Genomic DNA, 21,809 nt, shown 5'->3' on the forward strand with positions numbered 1-21,809 from the left:
GCATATATTAAGATATAAAAAATCAAATGTTTTCGAAAAAAATTATTTAAAAAAAATTAGCTTAATAAGAGAAGAGAAAATATTAAAAAAATTTTTAAATAATTATCTTTAAATTATCATTATAACTATTATTTATAGTATTTTTAAATTTCAAATTATTTCTCTTTAATTATTATTATTATTTTTATTTATAATATTATGTAATTTTAAATTATTTTTAATAAAAAATTCAATACCCACGCGAAGCGGGGCACTACTCTAGTATCCTATAATACATACAAAGATGCAAATAAAATAAAAAATGTTAAATTAATTCTACTTTAGTAAGGAAATAGGGAAATAAGAAACAACCAAAGACCAATAACCTTCAGCTTTTATAATTACATGCTTACACATTGAAGGATTGACTAAAATAGGGAAAATGAGAGACCAATGTCCCAATCAATGATACAGCAAAAAATAAAGAATATTTCAGTTGTGCAAACAAAAGAAAAATGTGAGTCAATATTGTCTGTAGAGATCTTTTTCTTTTTTGATAAATTGTCCATAGAGCTTTTAAATACATTTCATGTATTCATTATGCTGTACTGGCATAAGTTGATTCTTCATCAACCATCACTTAAAGAAATGTTTAAGAGTTAGTATGAGCTATCACCTTCGTTTTCATAACTTCTGGAACAAGCACATCAAAATCACTTACAGTCCATTCTGCAGTCTCTCCTGTGGGGCTCACATATATTTCTGTACCAACATTGAGTGAAGTCCAGATGCGCCTTGCAGGTTTTGTTCCTGGATCCTGAGAAACATAGCAGCAATATAGCATTTTTCATCACTCCATAGAAAACATCAAATAACAATAACGATATCCAAGAGCACTGTGCAGGAAACGTATTATCAATGAAAGCTGAAACCAAAAATTGTATATTCCAAAGAGTTGACTAGGTGAACTACTCACATTAAAATCTAGAGTAGTAGTTATTGTCCTTTGTAATTGCATTTGCACTCCAATTTCTGTTCACCTTTAAACTTTGTAATTGCATTTGCACTACAATTTCTTTTCACCTTAAAACAAACTTAATAGTTGAAGGGTTCATATTGAAATTTCAAGAATATTCACATGCTAGCATGCTAGCATGTTATAGCAGGATGTCAATAACACGTTTCTTAGCTAATTTGTGGAGGTTGGAATCGACCACTCTAAAATCACATTCTAAAGGATGTCTGCCCATGTTTGAGAGCCTTGGCCTTGTGACTGCAAGCAGGCTCTGCACTAGTGTAATATATGTCTTCCACTTCCTACTGTGGGATGGTATTGTCCACTCCAGCCTATCTTTCGAAGATTAGGGTCTTTGACAGGGTCCATGCCAGTATGAGCCTTGTGGACCCTGTTTAACTGGATAAGCCAACATTGAGGGTCTACTATAGAAAGCGAGGCAATGCAAATCTTTAAACTGTTTGTTTTTGAAAAGAAAGAAAGAGAAAATCCTCTTGCTTTCTGTGAAAACTAAATAAATGCAAGATCAATTGAGTTATTGTCTAAGTACCCATTCATAAGTAACTTCTACAAATTAAATTGGGCTTAAAATTTTTCAAGAACTTGAATCAATTTGCACAATTTAGATAGATACTGACATGGAGAAAGTGAGTCTATCTTTATAGTTTGTTCTCATCCAAAGGTAAAACTCAATATGCTTGAAAGAATTCTAAGGCAGAAATTCCATGCCCCAAAGTGGGAGCCCACCAACAAAGACAGAAGGAAACAAGGCATTTGACCATTTTTTGAACTGATTTCATGAAAATGCTCTGCTAAAACAACAAGAATACCTGGTAGAAGTATAAACGGCTTGAGAGAGCACCCACATCAAGCTCCCAAGTTCTTGAGTCCCCAATCCATCCATCTCCTTGCTTTTCAGGATAGCCATGTACAGCCCATTCAGGATGTGGAAGAATTTGCACCAACTCTTGTGATTGTGGATTGCTATATGGATCACAAATATCATATGGTTCCTCCAGATATTTGGCATTTCCTGGGCTGCAATATAGATGATATGCAGAATATGGAAACTGAGCTGTCTCATTTCTATATATCATCTTGCCGGTAGGGCTGATATGGTAAGGTGGGCAGAAAACCAAGTTATCTGCACGGCACCAACTTGTAGTTGCTGGATTAATTATCATCTCACTGTATCTAGTCACATCTGTCAGAACATCACCATCACATGGTTCTCCATTGTTTTTCCAACAGCTTCCTATGTCAAGTAGATAAAATTGACTGTTGGGTCCTCCTCCAAGTTTGATATCAAGTGTCAGCCTAACCAAAAAATTTGGAGATTCTGGCAACTGAGAGATTGAAGGTAACAAAAACAGATCATGTTTCTGAAACTAAGGCTTTCAACAGATACATAGACAGGAAAAAGGAGAGACGGCCCCTTCAGCAGAAAGTGAAGCAATTAGGATAAATGAAAACACATGCTTCTTTGTCTCTAGGAAGGTTAAAGATGAAAGGAAAATATCTGCCTATGATCTCTATGAAAAATTCATAAATTTACAAGAATAAGCAAATTAAGGCTTCTATTTTCAATTCTAAGTATGAACAGTATCATCTAAGCAGCAAGCATGTTCAAAGAAAACTCTCACATACAAGTGTCTATTATTCAAAGTATATGCAGCCAACAAACCTTTTTCATAATGCCGCGTCCATTATAGTGATAACCACCATTAAATCCATCTGTTGCATCTGAACGTAAATATAACATAAGCCAGGGATATTTAGTAGATGTTGTCAACCTGTGAGAAAAAATCCAACTCCCTGTGCTTATATTCTTCTTCCATGAGACTGAAAAAAAGGAGTTGTTTCCCATACCTTCACTCAAGTTGGCATCAAGGTCATATGTTCCATAAAATTCTCCAGTTAAATAAACCTTCTGGCCATCAAAGGAATCCAATATTGAATACTTATGGTAAACAAGTGGCTGATTCATACATCCCTCACCAAAACAGGGAAAGTTTCTGTCTGTTACTATTTTACTTACTTTTTGCCCATTCTCAGGACAAAGAGTAGTATTTTTGTCAAAGTTTCCATTTTTAACCATAATCATCCAAAATTGCCAGGGATTTGGGGATTCCGGTACCTCACACAAAGATCCAAGATACAGTTCTTTCTCCTTTGCAAACAGGTCAGGGTCAGTGTAAGACTCAAAACCCATTATAGGAAACTTATCACCAGCTCTTAAGCTGTTGTCAGAGTCGTTCACTTGGTGAAGTACTCTGCACTGCCTTCCATCATTAACAAGGCCGTCACCCAGATGACCTGATGATCACAACAGAAGGCCAGTAAGATGGTCAACGTTTGAAAAGGATATGTAATTCTATCTTTTACAGTTTTATGCCAAACAGATAAAAAATTTTGAGTTTGAGTGAGACATGTGGATATAGGACCTTAACATATTCTTCATTTGCTTATTTAATTAACAAGATGACAATGAAACTGGATGCAGTGGCATTGTGAAAGATAAATATACAGCCTTTTAAATTAGGATTCCCAAAGATTCTTCAAATCCTATCGCTAACTTTAAGATCAATGACAAATAGATTGTGGACAGAATTGGAATAATGCTACATGATTGGACAAGCTTTATGGTTGTGTGTCAGAACTGATTTGAATCAAAGAACTCAATTTGCTCACAAGGTTATAAAGAATGAAAGAATTAACAGAAAAGGGGAAAGCAGAGTAGTTTGGATAAAAGATCAAGGAACCTAGACGTGCCTCCAACAAAATTTCCTGTAAACTCTCAAAGATCAGATAAGAAACCTTTAAAGACTTAAAACCTACAAAAATAAAAAATTCCAATGCAAGACATCGAATCATAACAGTTATTTGCATGCACAGCATCATAAAAACAGTACATTGCCATTTTTTCAACCTATAATACAAAACCATCTTGCTTTATGATCAAACAAGCAATATTCATCAGTAGGAATTCAGGTATGCACTATATATTTCAATCGTGGATAGTCAAATTGGCTTTTATTGCTTTAACACTCTGGGTGAATTGGCAAGTTGATTTGCCACTATAATACAAGCACATAGTTGATGACGTAGCTTTATACCACTTAACAGGTGCCTATAGGCACATTAAGGTTAATTAGATTTCTATTTTCGGAAATGTTTTTTCATTCAATGCATTAGTCTCTCCAAATTTTCAAGAAGTGGTATCACCTTAACAAGTGCGGCAAATTTAAATACACAACATACAAGGTAGCAAGCTTAAGTGCTAAAAGAATTAAGAAACAGATTCACAAAGAAACAACCACTTTAAAGCTCATTTGGATCAAATAAATAACGAGAATGAGAAAGAACCAGTGTTCGAAGAACAGTCAAGATCAGCACAGTCAGCCCAGCGGGGGCTACCCATGTTAGGAGCTTCAAAGCCCACTTCGTTGCAGAAATTCCAAGCTTCCAAAGCAACTCTGACATTTGGGTTTTCCATTCCGGGGTCCCCTATGGCAGAAACATAGTTGGTAGTAGACTCACCATGCATCAATAATTGAGCACAATTCAAACCAAAAAACTGTTGCAAAAGACCGAGAACGAGAAACCAACAGGAAAAACCCATGTCTGTATTGCTGCTAGGACTGTGAATTGTTGAGGTTCATGCTCACTGAGGAAGAAAAAAGAAGGGGGCATGCGCGTCGGCTGGACGTTCCATCTTTGAGAGTGGTGGCGGGGTAACGGGAATTGGCATTTTGAGATAGCTCACGGAGTTTGCTTTGCGTTCAAGATAAATTTAAAGACTCTTCCTTCCTTTCTTTCTCTTTTAGTTAGCCGATTTAACCATTGCCATGTTGTCTTTCATGGCAAGGACAAGGACGTTTTTATCTTTATTAAGAAGGTTGTTTGTCAATTGCGATCCAGTATTTAATGATACGATCCGTTTTAAGGTCAAATCTCATAACAGCTATCTCTTTCACGTGAAAAACTTACAACACATCCCAAGGTCGATTCTTTTAATTTGCAGCACTTGTGTTATATAGAAGGTCATACACAAGGAATGGCAATGCGTACTCTCATAAATATACTAATACATTAAATCATACTATTTGTATATCTATTAAAAACAATCTCTAATTTTGTTTAAAAATATATATATTTATCCAAATACATTGCCTAAGTATCACTCTATTATGCTTAATTTTCTTCTTCCATCAAAATGCCTAGTTAGTATTTGACTTGAATTTTTTTAACTTATTTACCTTTTAAAGGTAGAGATTGGATCAAACAAGATTTTAAGAAGATCTTTAAAAAAAATCATTATTTTGAAATTACGAAATCTAAAAAAAAAATGCCTCAAGAAAAGCTCCAATGTGAAATCTCAACATTTATAGATACATAACGGTAAGAGTGGTAACATGGATTAAAGGGTAATTTAGACCTTATCTTGGTGAGTGATACTAAATATTTAATACTAAACATTTTAGGTTTATGCTTTTGGAGCATATTTTAAATTTTGAGCCTATTTGGCTTAATTGTTTTTTTAGCTTAAAAGCTATTATGAAGTTTTTATAAGAAATAATAACTTTTAAAATTAAGTTAAAACCATTTGATAAGCTGCTTGGTAAGATAAATTATATAAACTCTAAGTTTGATTAAAATTACTATAAAAAGAATTTATGTCATTTTCAATCATCTAATAAATCAAAGCGGAAAAAGTCTGCTTCAAGCTTATATACGATTTCAGATATTAAAATAAAAGAAATTCATATAGAAATGAAATAACTTTCAAACTTTGTATAGTAGTAATAATATTAGATTTTTGTTGATATACCAATCAATTGGGCTATGATGCTTCAATTCCCCAAGAAAGAAAAAAAAGAGGAAACGATGTATTTGACATTAAAATCCTTTTTGATGAAGAAGATAGAAAACCTTTAAATAGTACTTGAATACAACTTTGAATTTTGAGTCTTTTTTTCTTTTAATCCTTGTAAAAATAAAAAAAAATATTAAAATTTTTCTATTCTATTGTTGGGTCTTTTATTTTTATTTTTTTAATATTCTTTGTAGATAGAGGTAGAGGAGAAGGAGATCATGATTTGTGATGAAAAAGGGTGATTGGCAAAGAGAGGGAGAGGAGAAGGAGTTCGACTAAGAGAGAGATATTTTCTAAAATGCTGACTTGTTTGTAAAAGAAGAGAATAGAAAGCTCCTCTTTGGTTTGATTTTTATTTTTAAGATATAAATAAGTTTAAAAAAGCATAGTGAAATAGGTTTTAAAGTCTAAGTACTTAATTACCCTTAAATAATGGAAAGAAGACAATATGTTTAATTACCTCTAAATAATAGAAAGTAATTAATTATTTTTAAATAATACACAAGCATATTTGACTTTTCAAAAGGTAAAGAAATCAAGCTTCCTTGATAAGCCTTATTTTTTTCTTTTTCTTTTTCTTTAAAGCCAATCACCTAAACATTTTCTAAAAAGTTCTTTTTTTCTCATATTTTAGAAAGTTCTTTTTTTCCTTCTTTTCTTCCCATATCTGATTATCTTCTTCATTTCTCTAGTCTTTTCTATTAACAAAACCCTAAACTTCAAACCTCTAATTTTAAAGCTAAATCAAGATAAAGATTTTCATATTCTAGCTCCTTTATTCATGGGTTTCAACTATCAAATATTTTCTTTAATTTGTAGATTTTTTTTTTTTTTAGGGTTTGAGTTTTTAATTGGTTTCCAACTCCAAGATCAGCTCATTGAGGTTTTGCTAATTTTTACACTTCCAAGCTCACCAAGGTAAGGAAATATTAAATTTGAGTAGACAATTTAATGGGTTTGTAAATTGGACTAGGAATGTAGATTAAATATTAGGTTATCATGTAATTTAGCTAGTATATAATTATTAGAATTATAGATTTTATTTTTATAATATATTTGAGATTATTATTATTTATTGATAATTATAGGTTCAATTGATACTACAAAACTTAATTTGGATTGCGGTTTTAGGGGTGTTGGATTACTAGTTGGAGTTGTGGTTTAAAAATGTTGATTTATAGTTGATTTTATGAGTTAAATTGTTTAGGTTCTCTTGAAGCTCCAAGGTTTAAGTTAAGGGAACTAAGCTAGTTGGTATTGGTTTTGGCAAGAAAGTATAAAAGGTGGGGATATGCATTTAAATTGTTTTTGATAAATGTAAACAACATTTTTATCATGTTATGATCAATGATTTAAAAAATGTGCATGGGAAACGAGTTCTTTGTGTTGTATGTTTTGCTTTCAATTATATTTATATTGGAAGTATTATTAACTTGTTTGAGAGCTATTAAATGTTGATAGCATATATGGTGCTATGATCAATTTACTTTATGAAATATTATATCTAGTATGAATATACTCTCTTTGTTCATGTTGGATATGGAACTTTGTGGGAAAAATGTTTTTGATGTGAAGCACTTAAGTAAAGACCTGAGATAGTAGCAGTTTTGCTAACTATTGAGCACAATAAGACCACCTTAACTTATGAGGGAAAGTGGGGTAAATGGCGCTAGCCTTGTGGTCGGAGGATGGCACAAACTATATTAGAGTCAGTAGGTCGGAGTACAATGACTATATGGGTTGGCCATTCATCATGTGTGATGTGTTTGTATTCTATGCTTCTTAACTTGCTCCACTAGTGCACTAAATTTTAATCATGATGCTTAGACGATCTAATTTATATTGTTATAAGTTTTTCATTACTTTAAAGTTGTATGAACGTGTTAGAAATTTGGATATTTATTAAGTTGTGTGATTAGATCAAGTGTGATAAAGTTTTGAAATGAAAAAAAACACCAAAGCGTACAAATTTTGAATAAAGTCCCAAGACTTGTTTTCTAGTGTATTGATACTTATCTCATACTTTTAATAAAAAAATGATTCTTTTTCCTTATTCCTCTTTCGACAATCTTGGTAAGGATTTAAAGGCATTCACTAGCTGCACCAACACCTAACCAAATGAGCTCCATTGTCTTGTTCTGTTTTGTCTGCTTTGAGTGTCCTTTTTTGTTGTTCATAGACATGGGCACCGATATGTTCAAATATGACGAAAGGTTATTTAGTTACAATGTGATTATGTGGAATTTTAGTGTGATAGTTGGTTATGATGAATGGAATATAAAACTTGTATTTAAGATATGAATGTTGAATTTAGAGAGATAAGTAGATATGAATTTCATGCGAGATATGTACAAGTTTGTAGGCTTGTGTGGGCCTTGTTGGCTATGTCCATTAAGTCTTCGCATTGATCATGATCCAATAAAAGGGCATGATATCGAAAGAGGAACTTTTTCTTCTTTTCTTTTAATAAAACGTCAACTTTTTAAGAGAATTTTTCTTCTTGTTCGAAAAAATCCTCATCTATTAAGAATAATACCAACATTACCTTTTCTAGAATACTCCTCTCTCAATCGATTTCCCTTCCTCTGCAAATTACTCTTCTCCAATGCAAATCGCAATCTCCTCTCTTTTACCTTTCTCTATAAAGACTATTAGAAAAAAAATGAATTCGTAATTAATAGAAAGTTATTAAATATCTTTATGGTAATTTAAATCAAAATTAAAATTTATATAAATTGTTTTATCAAACAACTTATCTATATAAAAAAAATTTATAAAAGTAAATTTACTAAACAATTTTAGTTTAAGTTTAAAAGATATTATTTTTCATAATATCTTTTAAACTAAAAAAATCGAGCCAAACAGGCTCTTAATCTATGGCTTGTAAACTTTTTAATCAAGTGAACTTGTTTCTAAAAGAAGGGAAGAAAAAACTCTAAAGAGCTTTTTATGAAGATCTTTCATTTTTTTTTAGAATTTGTTCTTTAAAAAAAAATACTTTTTTAAAATATTTTTAAGAGCTTCCTAAAATCTTATTTAAAAAAATCAAGCCAAACATGCTTTTAATCTATGGATTGTAAACTTTTTAGTCAAGTGAATTTGTTTTTAAAAGAAGAGAAGAAAAACTCTAAAGAGCTTTTTATGAAGTTCTTTTATTTTTTTTTTGAATTTGTTCTTTAAAAAAAATACTTTTTAAAAATATTTTTAAGAGCTTCCTAAAATCCTATTTCTACTTTTTAAGAGATAAATAAGGTGACAAAAGTAAAAAAAAAAAAAAAAACAAGCACTTAATATTAACTTTTTCAATAAATAGAGTAAGATATTGCCATCAGTTCAGGTCAAAATAAGAAATCTCAATTTTCCCAAAAAGATAAAAAAACCAAATTCCAACTAAATAAAATAAAACAAGAAAAATATGGCAAATAAATCCTATCGAAGTACAAGTTCATCAAGATGAGGCAATAGAAACTTCAGAATGGCGGCAATACCAGTCGACTGCGCCAATTGCTCTCCTGAAACATGCATAGACGAGAACAGAAACGCGTTCCCTCCTGCTCTCTTCACAGATTTCACTAATTCCATATATTTTTTCCTCAACGCAATCTCTTTATTCCTAAGCAAATCATCCGTAAACAAAAGGGTCTCAATTGCAATCATCTCGTTTGCAGTTTCCACGCTCCTTGGCCCATAACATGCACGATCCGAATCAGTCAATAACAAGTCCGAAAACTCCTTGTAAGCCCTGATTTCCATCACAGCTTTCGTATCTTTAATCAATGCCATCACTTCGTTGTCATGCAAAGCAAAACCTCGTTCAAACTATTCTTGTTCCCTAAATTTACCATTACAAATCGTGACTTGTTTTCCTCTATCGATGCCATCTTCAATCTTTGTGCTTCCTGGAACAAATAACCTCGAAACTCTTCTTTCGTAGAATCAGGGCTTCCTAACACAACACAACGAATGGTGTTGAAATCCACATGCTTTACAAAAGCCTGAAAAACCTTTTCAAACAACTTGTTTGAGGCGGTTTTATTGTTGCTTTTTGAAGCCTCAATCTTTGCAGGGGTTGTGACCTTGAGTCCAATCAGAAAAACTTGAGCCGACCCTTGTTGCAAGAGTACCACGGTTAGGTCGGCTCCTGATGCTTTTTCAGAACCTTGACGCAAAGTGTCAATGGCATCCGAGTCCCAGAGTTTCTTTATTGGCTAAAAATTGGGCTTCTTCGCAGAATTTGGAAGTTCTTAGGAAGATGGGGAAACATACCGGGATAACTTCAAAATGTGCCATTCCAATGAATAGTAGTGATTATATACCGATTACCAAACGGCCGCCGATCACAGCTCAAGTGGTTATTGGTACTCCTGGCACTATTAAGAAGTGGATGTCGGCGGTTGTGAGTTGTGTGAAGATTCTCGTGTTTGATGAGGCGGATCATATGCTGGCTGAGGTAACCTTTGTTTTGCTTGTTTGCATGTTTATGATGTTGATGGAATTTAGAATTTATACTGCTCTTTGTTCTCGGTATTAGAAGGGAAGAAAAAAAGAACTCATGGTCAAGCTTCATTCTGAACAGTTTCCAGGTATAGGCTTCTTCTATAACAGTAGCATGGAGCACCAATTTCATTTCATTTTCCAATGTTATTGGGCACCTGATTGATCCTTATTAATTAAGTACTTTAAGGTACATCTTTCCAACAATCTCAAGATAAAGAAATGTTGAGATAGTATGTGGAGAAATGTTGACGCTTGCTTCTTGTTTAAAAGTTTAATACTGGCAATTGAATTTCATTTCATCTCTCATTAGAAGTGTTAATTACTGCTTCCTGATGCTTGATAAGCCTGACTGGTGGCCACATATGTAATTCTAAAATGTAAAGCTTTTTCTTGATGTTCCTATGCTTTGATTTTTGTTAGACAACATGTGCATTTTGGTGTCATTCACTAGTTGTTTTGTGTTATAACTTGTGTGTGTGTGTGTGTGTGTGTGTGTGTCATCAACTTGGTTATAATTTGAGGGTGAAGTGCACTCACACTTGAATGTATCAGTAAGAAGCCAGACTTGTTATTGATTCAAGCAGCAAACCAATTGCTTGCGGAAGAACAAATTATTTAGATGTATTTATTTCTATTTGATTTACAGGAGCCGTGTTTAACTTACTCTGTGGTGATATGGACCGGTGATAATGTCCAAAATTGAAAATCATTTTGGCACCAAAGTAGCAGAGGTAAGCCCTCTCCCTGGCTGTGGAGGTTCATATCTTGTCAATTTTCTTTTATGCCCTGCACTTGTTCACATCTTAACTTAACTTGAATGCAGATCGCCAACTGGAGGAATGGAGAAGCTGCTCTCAGATCAGCTGGTTTACTATCAACAAACCTTCTGTCAAAACTATCTTGGTGAAAGGATAGAGTTATTATTGTGTTATGTACTTAATTATTTTTTATGAAAATTAATTTGTTTGATTTAATTACTTAAGTTGCTATTGATCATATATGTAATCTTTAAACTGAAAAAAAAAAGAAAAGGATTAATTTTGAGTTCATGGAGTAGTTATGTCTCGAAACTAAAGGTTGTAATTGTTAGTGAAGTTTTTATTAGAAATGATCTAATGAAAAACAGGTTTGAACTAAAAACAATCAGAATCGAAGAAAGTATACCTTGAATCGGAAATTAAACTGTATAATTGAGTCTTTGACAATAAACCGATATCAATAAATTTGACAATAAACCGAGATTAATAAAGGCCGTATTAACCGTAAAGGTAATATTTACCAACTTTATGTGATTTGATTCAATTTAATTTACATACAAATCTAAAAATACATAATCAAATATAATAGTTCAATTTAGATTATATTATTGTGTCTTGGCTAGGTGGTTTGATCTGTCTGAGTTGCTTAACCTACTATGAATTCTTGGATCGTGACATAATAGACATTTATGCATATATATTAATAACACTTTCTTTTTATTTTAAGAGTAAATAATTTAATTTTATTTACTTTATTTATTTTAAGTATAATATTTAAAAAATCTCTAAACTATTTAAGAAAATTCAAATAAATTCTTATACTTTTATTGTATTTAATCAAGTTTTTATATTTTTATTTTAAATCAAATACTCTCTTATAGTTTTATTTTGAGTCAAATAAATCATTATGACTAATAATTGACTTAGTAAAAAAATTATTTGTCATTCAATGTCTTGTAAAACTGACTTCATATGCTAACATATCATAATTGATAATAATATGATATGAGATTATAATCATGTTAGTACTATGTAGATATAAAATAACAAGTGGTATATTGACTAATTGTCATTAGTGATAAGGGTTTTGATTCAAAATAAAAATATAAAAGCTTAATTAAACGTAATAAAAAAATAAAAATTTATTTAAATTTTTTAAAATAGTTCAAGAGATTATTTGAGTATTATTTTTTTATTTTAATATTCAAAAAAGGGAAAAAATTGAAGTTCTCATGCAAGGATGTACTTATTAATTTTGAAATACTCAAATTCGAACCCTAATAATAAATAAATTACCCAGACCTTATAACTATATGAATACTTTTAGAATTTACTATCCAAACCCGAACTCTATTACCATCCTACTATTCGATAATTAACTGAACCTGTTTAGAAATCCAATTATTTAAAAAAATTATCAAACTATTCATGGATATCTAATTACCCGAACATAAACCCCGAACCTGTATACAATAATAAATTATGTTTTACATTCATATAATTTAGTAATAATTAAATTTATAAAAGTAAACAAATAATAAAATTTAAATTTAAATAACCAAAAATTAATATATCAAATAACAACTTGAATCACCAAAAACAAATATCTCAAATAAATTATAAGTTATAGTTATTATCTATATTATATTCTTATTTGTACATATAAATGAAAAGTTGTTAATAATCATTTTCACTTAATAGCAATACTTTAACATGTTCTATTGACATGGGTATAAATGCAATGCTAATAAGTTTATAAGTTATAATTTTTGTAAATTACAAATTTTGTTTATATAGTAACAATAACTAATAAATTATTTTATCATAATAATTAAACAGTAATGTTTATATATAAATTAAATATATTAATATTTATAACCTATTAATGTAAGCTATATATATGTAGGATATAGGTTTACTAGGCAAAATAATACTATATACTATAGGTGAAATAATTATAATATTAATATATATGATATTTATTAATCATATATTATTATTAACATATAACTTATATCTATTAAAAAAATATAACTTATATCATTTAAAATATATAACCTATAATTACATATTCCATGACTTTAACACATAATCATATGTATGTATATAACAGTAAGTTTATTCCTTGTCATATGATATTATTTAAACATAACTAATAACTTAATAATTTTATTATTTAAATATATTAGTGACATATCATTAATACTTTGACTAATAATAGTATATTATGAATGAAAGTTGGAAAGGGTTTAGAGTAATTCTCGTCCATGCATGGGTTTGATTCCTAACATCAATGAAATTGCACATATTTAAATATTTATTATATGCTATATAATATATAATCAGGTTTGAGTATCAAGTACTCAAAGGGTGTTACTTAAACCTTACCCGAACTCGATGCGGATAGTAAAATTACAATCCAAACATGTACTTCGAGTATAAAGTATCATAACCTTATATAATCAAGTCGGATATCCGTGGATACCCTATTAAAAGGCACTCATTGCCATCCCTAGCCATTACATTTACCGAGATTGCTTTTAAGCGATAAAAAAGCCACCTATTATGGAACTTAATAAATTTCTCCTTTACAATTTAGTATAATTTTCATAAGGTATAATATTTTGAATTTTGTTAATTATTTAAGAAAATTTTAATAAATTTTTTATTTTTTATTATTTTTATATTTTTATTTTGAATCAAATAAGTTCTTATAATTAATGGTTAACAGGATACCGTTAATCAAAATAATACATGTCATTTTTAATATCATGTGGTGCTAACTTGTTATACTTAAAGGCTAGATTGCTACGTAATCACATTGTCATGTTACATTACCCATTTGTTATGGCAAAGTTAACATATCACATTAACATTACATGATATAAAATGATAGGTCTCATGTTGATTAACGATAATTAGTCGATCCTTAATTGTAAGAGTGTATTTAATTCAAAATAAAAATATTAAGTGTTTGATTAGACATAATAGAAGAATAAACAATTATTTGAATTTTTTTATATAGTTCATGGGTTTTTTTAGGTATTATGCTAAGAGCACAATATCTAAAAAAATCCAAAAAATTCAAATAAATTTTATTCTTTTATCGTGTTTAACCAAGCATGCGTACTTTTATTTTTAGTCAAATAGACCCTTATGAATAATAGTTGACTAAATGTTGTTAGTTAAAATGTGACTTGTCATTTTATATTATATGGCATTAACATGTTAACATGATATGATGACATAACATGTTAACATGACACGATGATATAACTATATGATTTTTTTTTATATTTCACATTAACATCATATTAGTGCAACATCAACGCCACGTGATATAAAAAATAACAACTGATATTTGAACTGATGACAGTTAATTAATTATTTTAATCAAAATATCTATTTGATTTAAAATAAAAATATAGTAATTTGATTGAATGTAATAACAAAATAAAGACTTATTTAAGAACATTATATATACCTTTCCATAGACTCAAACTTCAAGTACTAATCCTTATTAGATTATACTTTTGCATGTTTTTTACTTTGGTTTTGTACATTTTTGTATTTGTTGATAAATTTAATTAAATTCGTTACCTTATTTAGTTACATAGCAATAATAAATGAATAAAATATAAATTATGGATTTGAAAAAAAAAGATTTGAATATTATTTTTTAAGTAAGAGATCATATATTAATTAAAAAGTTAAATATTCGGGTGTATTTATAATACTAATTTTAATAATAAAAATAACTTATAAGATAAAAAAATTATGTAGGAGGCAATCCAGTTACATTATGAAGTTGAAAAGAAAAAAAGAAAGCAAGTCAGATAAAAATCGTATGAGAATAGATAAAGGATCGGATACGAGGGTCACGTGGCATCTACTATTAAAAAGTAGTAAAAATATTTAAATCAAAATTTATACATATCATTTTTGTTTTTTATTAATTTTCATATATATATATATATGATTTAATTTAATTTAATTTTAGAGCATCAAATTTTAATATACATGGATCAACCAAATATAAAATCTCAACTGCATTTTAGTACTAGTGGATATTGCCTCTTGCCCAAATCCATCCAAAGTCCAAACACGTACCACAGCGTCCAACAGCAGCCGAGTGACGTTTTGGGTGTGCTTGTAGCGTGTCACCAGGTGTGCTTGCGGCGTGTCACCAAAAGCAGCCGTTGAAAACAGAAAGACTAACCCCCATTTCTGCTTAACTAACCACTTGCCTTTGTTCAATGTTCAATGGCGTTCGTTGCTTCAGCTTCACTCCTGCCTTTCAACAGTACTCTCTTTATTTCTCTACCCCTCTTTTCGTTTTGCTTTGCACTATCTGATTTGGCAAGAAATGGTGTGTTTCTTTGCAATTAGGAATTTTTGGCGGGGGAAAGAAATGGAATCAACTATTTCCTGGTTATTCGACGAGATTGAGGGTTGGACCCTCCGGTCTATCGAAGTTCAGGACTTGCAGTTTTGCTTCAGCCGCTACGGGGGGCAAGGCCGGAGGAGCTTTAACAGAAATATCCCAAGCTGATGAAACGCCTCGTATTTTCTCATGGCCTCATAACAAGGTTTGGCCCCTTCCTTTAACCTTAGGAATTTATTCAAATCCCATTTTCTATCGTTGTTGCTCTATTGCGTTGGGAATAATACTCCACTTCGATAAACTATGGACTAAGGAAGGAAGGGCCAGTCGAAGTTCCTAATAACTCAGTTTGACAAAAACCATTCCAATTAATACTGAAAAAGTTTAGTATAAAGACCGGTTAACTTGCAAAGATCCTGTCATAATCGTGTCATGTCAAAGTTAAAGTATCTATATCTTTAAATATAGTGGCGACATGAACCCGACACAATTAAGTAATCGTGCAAAAAACCTCTAATACTAGCAGCATTGGGCATGAAACAATAAAATTGTCCACCTGCGTCAACTCAATATCACATGAAAAAAGTGCAAGAGATTTGAGTTTTCTGATTATTTTGTAAGTTAATGACAAAATTTCTGTTTATAGAGGCCCAGGGTCTGCATATTGGGTGGCGGATTTGGTGGTTTATACACTGCTTTAAGGCTAGAATCACTTGTATGGCCAGACGACAAGAAACCTCAGGTGTGTTGACATTAAATTTTGATTGTGTTGTTTTTTAAAATGACATAGTCTGCAGAGTATGTATAATATGCTGACTGATATGATTAGATATCTGAAAACTACAGTTTCTTGAACTTTTTTCTTTAATTTAATATAACCAATTATATTATAATCAATATATGATTATGTATAATATAATCAATTTCTTCACAATGCTTTCTTCATTACACAAAATATGTCATAGTCGATCTATGTTACTAGCTATTGGTGTTCTATGTACGAAACCTAAAATTTGCATTTATCATGACCTATGTCCTAGTCATAAGAAAAAGGCTTGTACAAAAGGAAGCCTTTTTAACCCTTTAAGCAACAAAAATCCCCTAAATATAATCAAAAGGCTTGTATGAAAAGATGCCTTTTCAACTCCTAAAGCAACATTAAAAAAGAGAGCAATTTTCAAATTCAATTCATAGCACTAAAATTTTCCATATCCTCTTCTTAAGACCTCAAAATGAGGAAGCCTCATATATTACCACCTTCTTTTGGTTTTATTTAAATTTTTTAATGAATTGCATGTAATTGCTTTTCATCTTTTCATTTTAATTAATTTTTCTTACTTTTGAGACCTTTAAGTCATTTTTTTCATCTGTTTTGTCCAAACATATGTAATTCCATAGAGGAAAGTGTATATATGTATGCTATGGATTTTAACCACTGCTCTGTCCACGAAGGTGTTTCGTTTCAAAATGTTGGTATTGGGAAGAAAAATGTTTTGTGATGTCATATTACCCTTTTTTCTGGTAAAAAGAAGATAGAATTGAAACATTGATATTGGTGACATAGACATTGTTTCTTAATTCATTTTCTCCCCTTCTCAACTCATTTCGTCACGTCATTGAATATGGGATCAGGTGCTTCTAGTTGATCAGTCTGAACGATTTGTTTTTAAGCCAATGTTGTATGAGCTTCTATCTGGAGGTTTGTTTTCTGGATCAAATTCTGAGGACGTAATTTTGCTTAATGAATTTAGTTGAACATTCTTTTCAAACGAAAGCAAGAGCTTGATTGTAGTAGAATTATTTTCTGGTGCAGAAGTAGATGCATGGGAAATTGCACCTCTATTTTCCGAGTTACTTGCAAACACTGGTGTTGAGTTTTTCCAAGACAGGGTAAAACTATTACATCCCTCTGACCACTGGGGAACTAATGGTCCTAAACAATCAAGTTGCGGGGGTACTGTGCTGCTTGAAAGTGGCCTTCTCATTGAGTATGACTGGTATAATTTTATAACCCTGACTACCAATACTAATTGTTATGATGATAATTGTAAAGGTTTGTCTTAAAGACCCCTTCTCATTGACTATGTTGCTTTCTCCTCCATTCTTGTGCTATGATTTCTTGACTTAGAGCCACTGAAATACATATTCTAGGTATTTGGTGTGAAAAAATGTATCATTGGTCTTGTATGATTCTAAGACTATTGGAATTCAAAACTCTGGAAACATTTAGGAATTTTGCATAAATGGTCTTCTTGATTAGCATCCACACACACGGGCTTTCTTATTTGAGTTGCTTGTACTTTTTGAATGCCCATCTGATATTCTTTTATCTTATCTTGGGCAGCCAGGTTGGTTCTTGCTTTGGGAGCTGAAGCTAAACTTGATATTGTACCGGGTGCATTAGAGTTTGCATTGCCATTCTCCACCCTAGAGGATGCATGTGTAAGAGCCCTCCAGCTACCCCCTTGGCTCAAAAGAGTCTTGGTTTAGGTTCTAGTTTGCTGAAATCTGAGTTTTATATCTTTACATGTTACCGTTGTTTTTACATCTTTACATGTTACCCCTGTTTATGCAGAAGGTTGACAAGAAGTTAAGAGCATTGGAGCGGAAGAATTTTGGAAAAGGTTCTCTTATTCGTGTGGCTGTAGTTGGTTGTGGTTATTCTGGAGTGGAGTTAGCTGCCACAGTGTCAGAGAGACTACAAGATAGAGGAATAGTACAGGCTATTAATGTTGAAACCACAATCTGTCCAACTGCCCCAACTGGAAATAGGGAAGCTGCCTTAAAAGTAAGACACTAACTTTTTGGAGAACATTTAATTTTTTTTTTATATGAAGTGATATGGTCTAGATTGAATTCCTTGGCGGGTTTTGGAGAAAAAACAAAGAGGGTTGTATCGCTAACAATTGAGTTACAGAGGAAATGTGTGACATTTGCATGCCCAAGGAGGGATAATTAATTATTTCCAAATGGAAATGGGCTTATACCAGGCATCAACTTTGAGCTTTTACCTAATTTACACTGGTAATGGATGAATTTTCGAGGCATATTCAGGACCCTATTATTTGGTGCATGCCTTTTGCTGATGACATATTTTTGGTGTATAAAACCAAAGTAAGGCTTCTTGTTGTTGAATACTATTAAGTTACAACTTTAAATTAAATTCTTCTAGCATTGGGATAATTTCATTTGAAATATTACTTGATTTGCTTTCCTAAATTCATATGTACAGAAGGTGGCGAAATTCTGCAAACACATGTAAAAATCTTTCAAATAGCAGCTAGTGCATCATCATTTCAGTTTCAAGCAGAAGTTGATTTTTCATTGTTTACATGTGTTCGTATCTCTCTGCAATGCTCTGATTACAATATTATTTCGAAGAATCAGGCATAGGATCTTTGAGCTTCATGCAATGATATGTGCCCCTAGACATTAGGAGTTCTTATAATCCTGTCTTATGCTTTTAGTTCTCATGTTGGCAGTATGTATTTGTAGCAGCCTTAACTTTTTTCTAATAATTTTTGTGCTATTGGCACCAGGTTCTTTCATCTAGGAAAGTTCAACTTCTCCTGGGTTATTTTGTTCGCTGCATACAGAGAGTAAGTGATGTAGAAGCTTCAGCAGATGCCACTGGGATAAGAGAAGGAAAGGATATTGCAGAAAGCAACTCTGAGAAATATGTTTTGGAGCTGCAACCTGCTGAAAGGGGATTAGAAAGTCAAATTCTGGAAGCAGATTTGGTGTTATGGACAGTTGGGTCCAAAGCTCTTCTTCCTGAACTGGAACCCTGTGACAAACCCCATGAACTTCCCTTGAATGCCAGGGGACAAGCAGAAACAGATGAAACTCTCCAAGTTAAGGGCCACCCACGCATATTTGCACTTGGTGACTCTTCTGCTCTAAGGGACCCAACTGGAAGGCTTCTGCCGGCCACAGCGCAGGTATAACCTACATGCTTTAGTTTTATTGTAAGATTTGAATATATTTCCATTTCACTGCTTGCTGAAGCCCTGTCAAAACTTTTGTTGTTTTTCTAAATGCAACTTTAGGTTTTCAACTGGATCCAGAACTACAACTTCTCCAACCTATCAATTTTTCCTTATTTTTGTTTTTTCATCATCCCAATTTTTGTTTGATTGACTTGCTTGCTTGTCATTCTCAGGTTGCTTTTCAGCAAGCAGATTTTGCTGGTTGGAATCTATGGGCAGCAATTAATCAACGTCCTTTGTTGCCATTTAGGTTAGAAATTCAGTCACTTACTAGTACGAAAGTTAAAATTGCATCAATGAAGTTTTTTCTGTTTTTCTCTGAGCCAGTAGCTTGATATTCTTTTTCTTTTCTCCTACTCTTCGTCTTGTTTGCTAGTGTTTTATTTCAATGGAGCATGCATATTGTTTATCTTCTTCATCAAGTTTACATATTAACTGGTTTAATTGATTCCTTGAAATTTTTCACAAGATGAAAAGTACTCACATATGTATGGACATACTCGATGCTGTTAAATAAGTCTAATATGAAAATTAGGGGTGAAAGGTGATCTGAAGTTCCTGATAACATGTAGTCCCAAAATTCATGCTGCAGTTGCTTCGTTTGATATTTTGATAAAGAGTTAATCATACTTGGACGGTAGATGTTTTACATATTTTAAAATTGTTATGGAAGTCTAGATTGCATTCTCTCAGCTCCCTCAATTGTTGGGTTGTTTAGCATGCAAATAATAGTATGCTCTGTTAGTATTTTTTTTCCTTGCAGCCACCAATTTTACATCTGCTTTGTATCCAGTGTAGTGGAATATGTAAAGTATTTGGGAACATAGTTATGTGTTGTTGGTGGACAGCATCTGTGTGAGTGGGTGCATGTGTTCACTGAAGATGATAGTCATACATTTATGTCAATTTGTATGCTCAAGATTGGTGTACTGCCTTAAGTTGTATTCAAGTTCTTGAACCAGAATAAGTTTTCTAAAACTATCATGTTTGGGTACCAGATTCCAGAATCTGGGAGAGATGATGACCCTGGGGAGAAATGATGCTGCCATTTCACCAAGTTTCATTGAGGGGTTAACCTTAGAAGGTGCTATTGGTCATGCTGGTAAGTTTTTTGTGCACTGATTTCTCTCAATATCCTCTTGCATGTCTACTTGTTCTTCTATTTTTAGTTTTTAACCAATTTTACATCATGTCAGCAAGGAAAATAGCGTACTTGATCAGATTACCGACCGATGAGCACAGATTTAAGGTGGGACTCAGCTGGTTCGCCAAGTCCGCCATAGATTCAGTTGCATCAGTACAGAGCACTATAACAAAGGTTCTTTCGGGCTCATAGATCACTGTTACTCTGTTAGGAAGCAAGGCTGATTACATCATTTGAATCATGTATTGAATGTCACCTTCTACGTCATGGATTAATTAAGAGCATGTTGGACTTATTTTTTTTTAATTTAAAAATTATTATAAAGTTTTTATGAAAAATAATAGCTTTTAAAATTAAATTAAAGTTATTTGGTAAATTTACTTTTTATAAGTTTTTTTTTTTCATAGATAAGCTGTTTGGCAAAATAATTTATATAAGCTCTAACTTTAATTAAAATTACCATAAAAGATATTTAATAAATAATATTTTATTAATTATGAATTTTTTTATTCAAAATAAAACAAATTAACTTTATTTTTTTATCTATTTAAAATAAATTTTTGAAAATATAAAAAAGATTTTTACATAACATAAAGTTTATAATTAATAATAAATTATAAAAAAAAGAGTTCAATAAATAATTTATAAGTAACACATAATTTATAAATAATTTTTATTCAATAATAATAAATAAATAAAATCAAGAGAAAAATTGAATCAAATAAAAAAAAAATGAGAGATGGAAGAAAGTAGGGAGTCGACTATTAAAACCTTAAACTTTAACAATGGAGGAAAAAAAGAGAAGTTTAGGGTGTCAGTAATAATTCAGGAAAATCACGTTTAGTTATTGATGTTCTTATTAACAAAGTTCACTTTTATGAACAATATTATCTCAACAATCATAATCAACAAATATTATTTTAATTTTTATTTAATTTATCTCAACAACCATTAACTTATTTAATTAATTATTTCAATCATAATCATAAAAAATTATATATACTATAAAGAAGTTAAAAATAAATAAACATCATATAATTGTCATATCAAATAATAAATTAAGAAATATCAACTAATAAAGAGAGTTTTCAAAATAAAAAAAATAGAGAACAAAATGAAAAACAAAGTAGAAAAAAAATAATACTTTAATGTAGTTTTGAATTTTAA

The 21,809-nt window shown here is 31.3% G+C and overlaps 1 protein-coding gene and 2 pseudogenes across 2 annotated transcripts; 1 reads left to right on the forward strand and 2 right to left on the reverse strand.

The window, feature by feature from the left end:
• Window positions 1-345: 345 nt before the first annotated feature.
• Window positions 346-4,801, reverse strand: LOC18611961 (uncharacterized; annotated as a pseudogene). Its single transcript, XR_016024254.1, has 4 exons — window positions 4,361-4,801; window positions 2,679-3,310; window positions 1,825-2,340; window positions 346-796 (listed from the first exon to the last, which is right to left on the reverse strand). The product of XR_016024254.1 is annotated as an uncharacterized LOC18611961 (transcript).
• A 4,498-nt stretch (window positions 4,802-9,299) lies between these two features.
• Window positions 9,300-10,160, reverse strand: LOC148764501 (protein PELOTA 1 pseudogene; annotated as a pseudogene).
• Window positions 10,161-15,289: 5,129 nt separating this feature from the next.
• NDC1 (NAD(P)H dehydrogenase C1) lies at window positions 15,290-20,948 on the forward strand. Its single transcript, XM_007048487.3, has 11 exons — window positions 15,290-15,428; window positions 15,515-15,714; window positions 16,156-16,251; window positions 17,142-17,208; window positions 17,323-17,506; window positions 17,858-17,951; window positions 18,085-18,297; window positions 19,049-19,450; window positions 19,672-19,748; window positions 20,497-20,600; window positions 20,695-20,948. The coding sequence occupies exons 1-11, from the start codon at window positions 15,389-15,391 to the stop codon at window positions 20,832-20,834; spliced, it is 1,617 nt and encodes a 538-aa protein (XP_007048549.3). The 5' UTR covers window positions 15,290-15,388; the 3' UTR covers window positions 20,835-20,948.
• Window positions 20,949-21,809: the final 861 nt, after the last annotated feature.

This window comes from Theobroma cacao, chromosome 1, assembly GCF_053813885.1.
Source record: "Theobroma cacao isolate CCN51 chromosome 1, ASM5381388v1, whole genome shotgun sequence".
Taxonomy (NCBI): Eukaryota; Viridiplantae; Streptophyta; class Magnoliopsida; order Malvales; family Malvaceae; genus Theobroma; species Theobroma cacao.

Bases quoted from the DNA above. Each gene is read 5' to 3' on its own strand.
- NDC1 (XM_007048487.3), top strand. From the start codon at position 15,389: ATGGCGTTCGTTGCTTCAGCTTCACTCCTGCCTTTCAACA. The intron at 17,209-17,322 runs GTTTGTTTTCTG...TTTCTGGTGCAG, and splicing joins GTATGAGCTTCTATCTGGAG to AAGTAGATGCATGGGAAATT. The intron at 17,507-17,857 runs GTATAATTTTAT...TTGGGCAGCCAG, and splicing joins CTTCTCATTGAGTATGACTG to GTTGGTTCTTGCTTTGGGAG.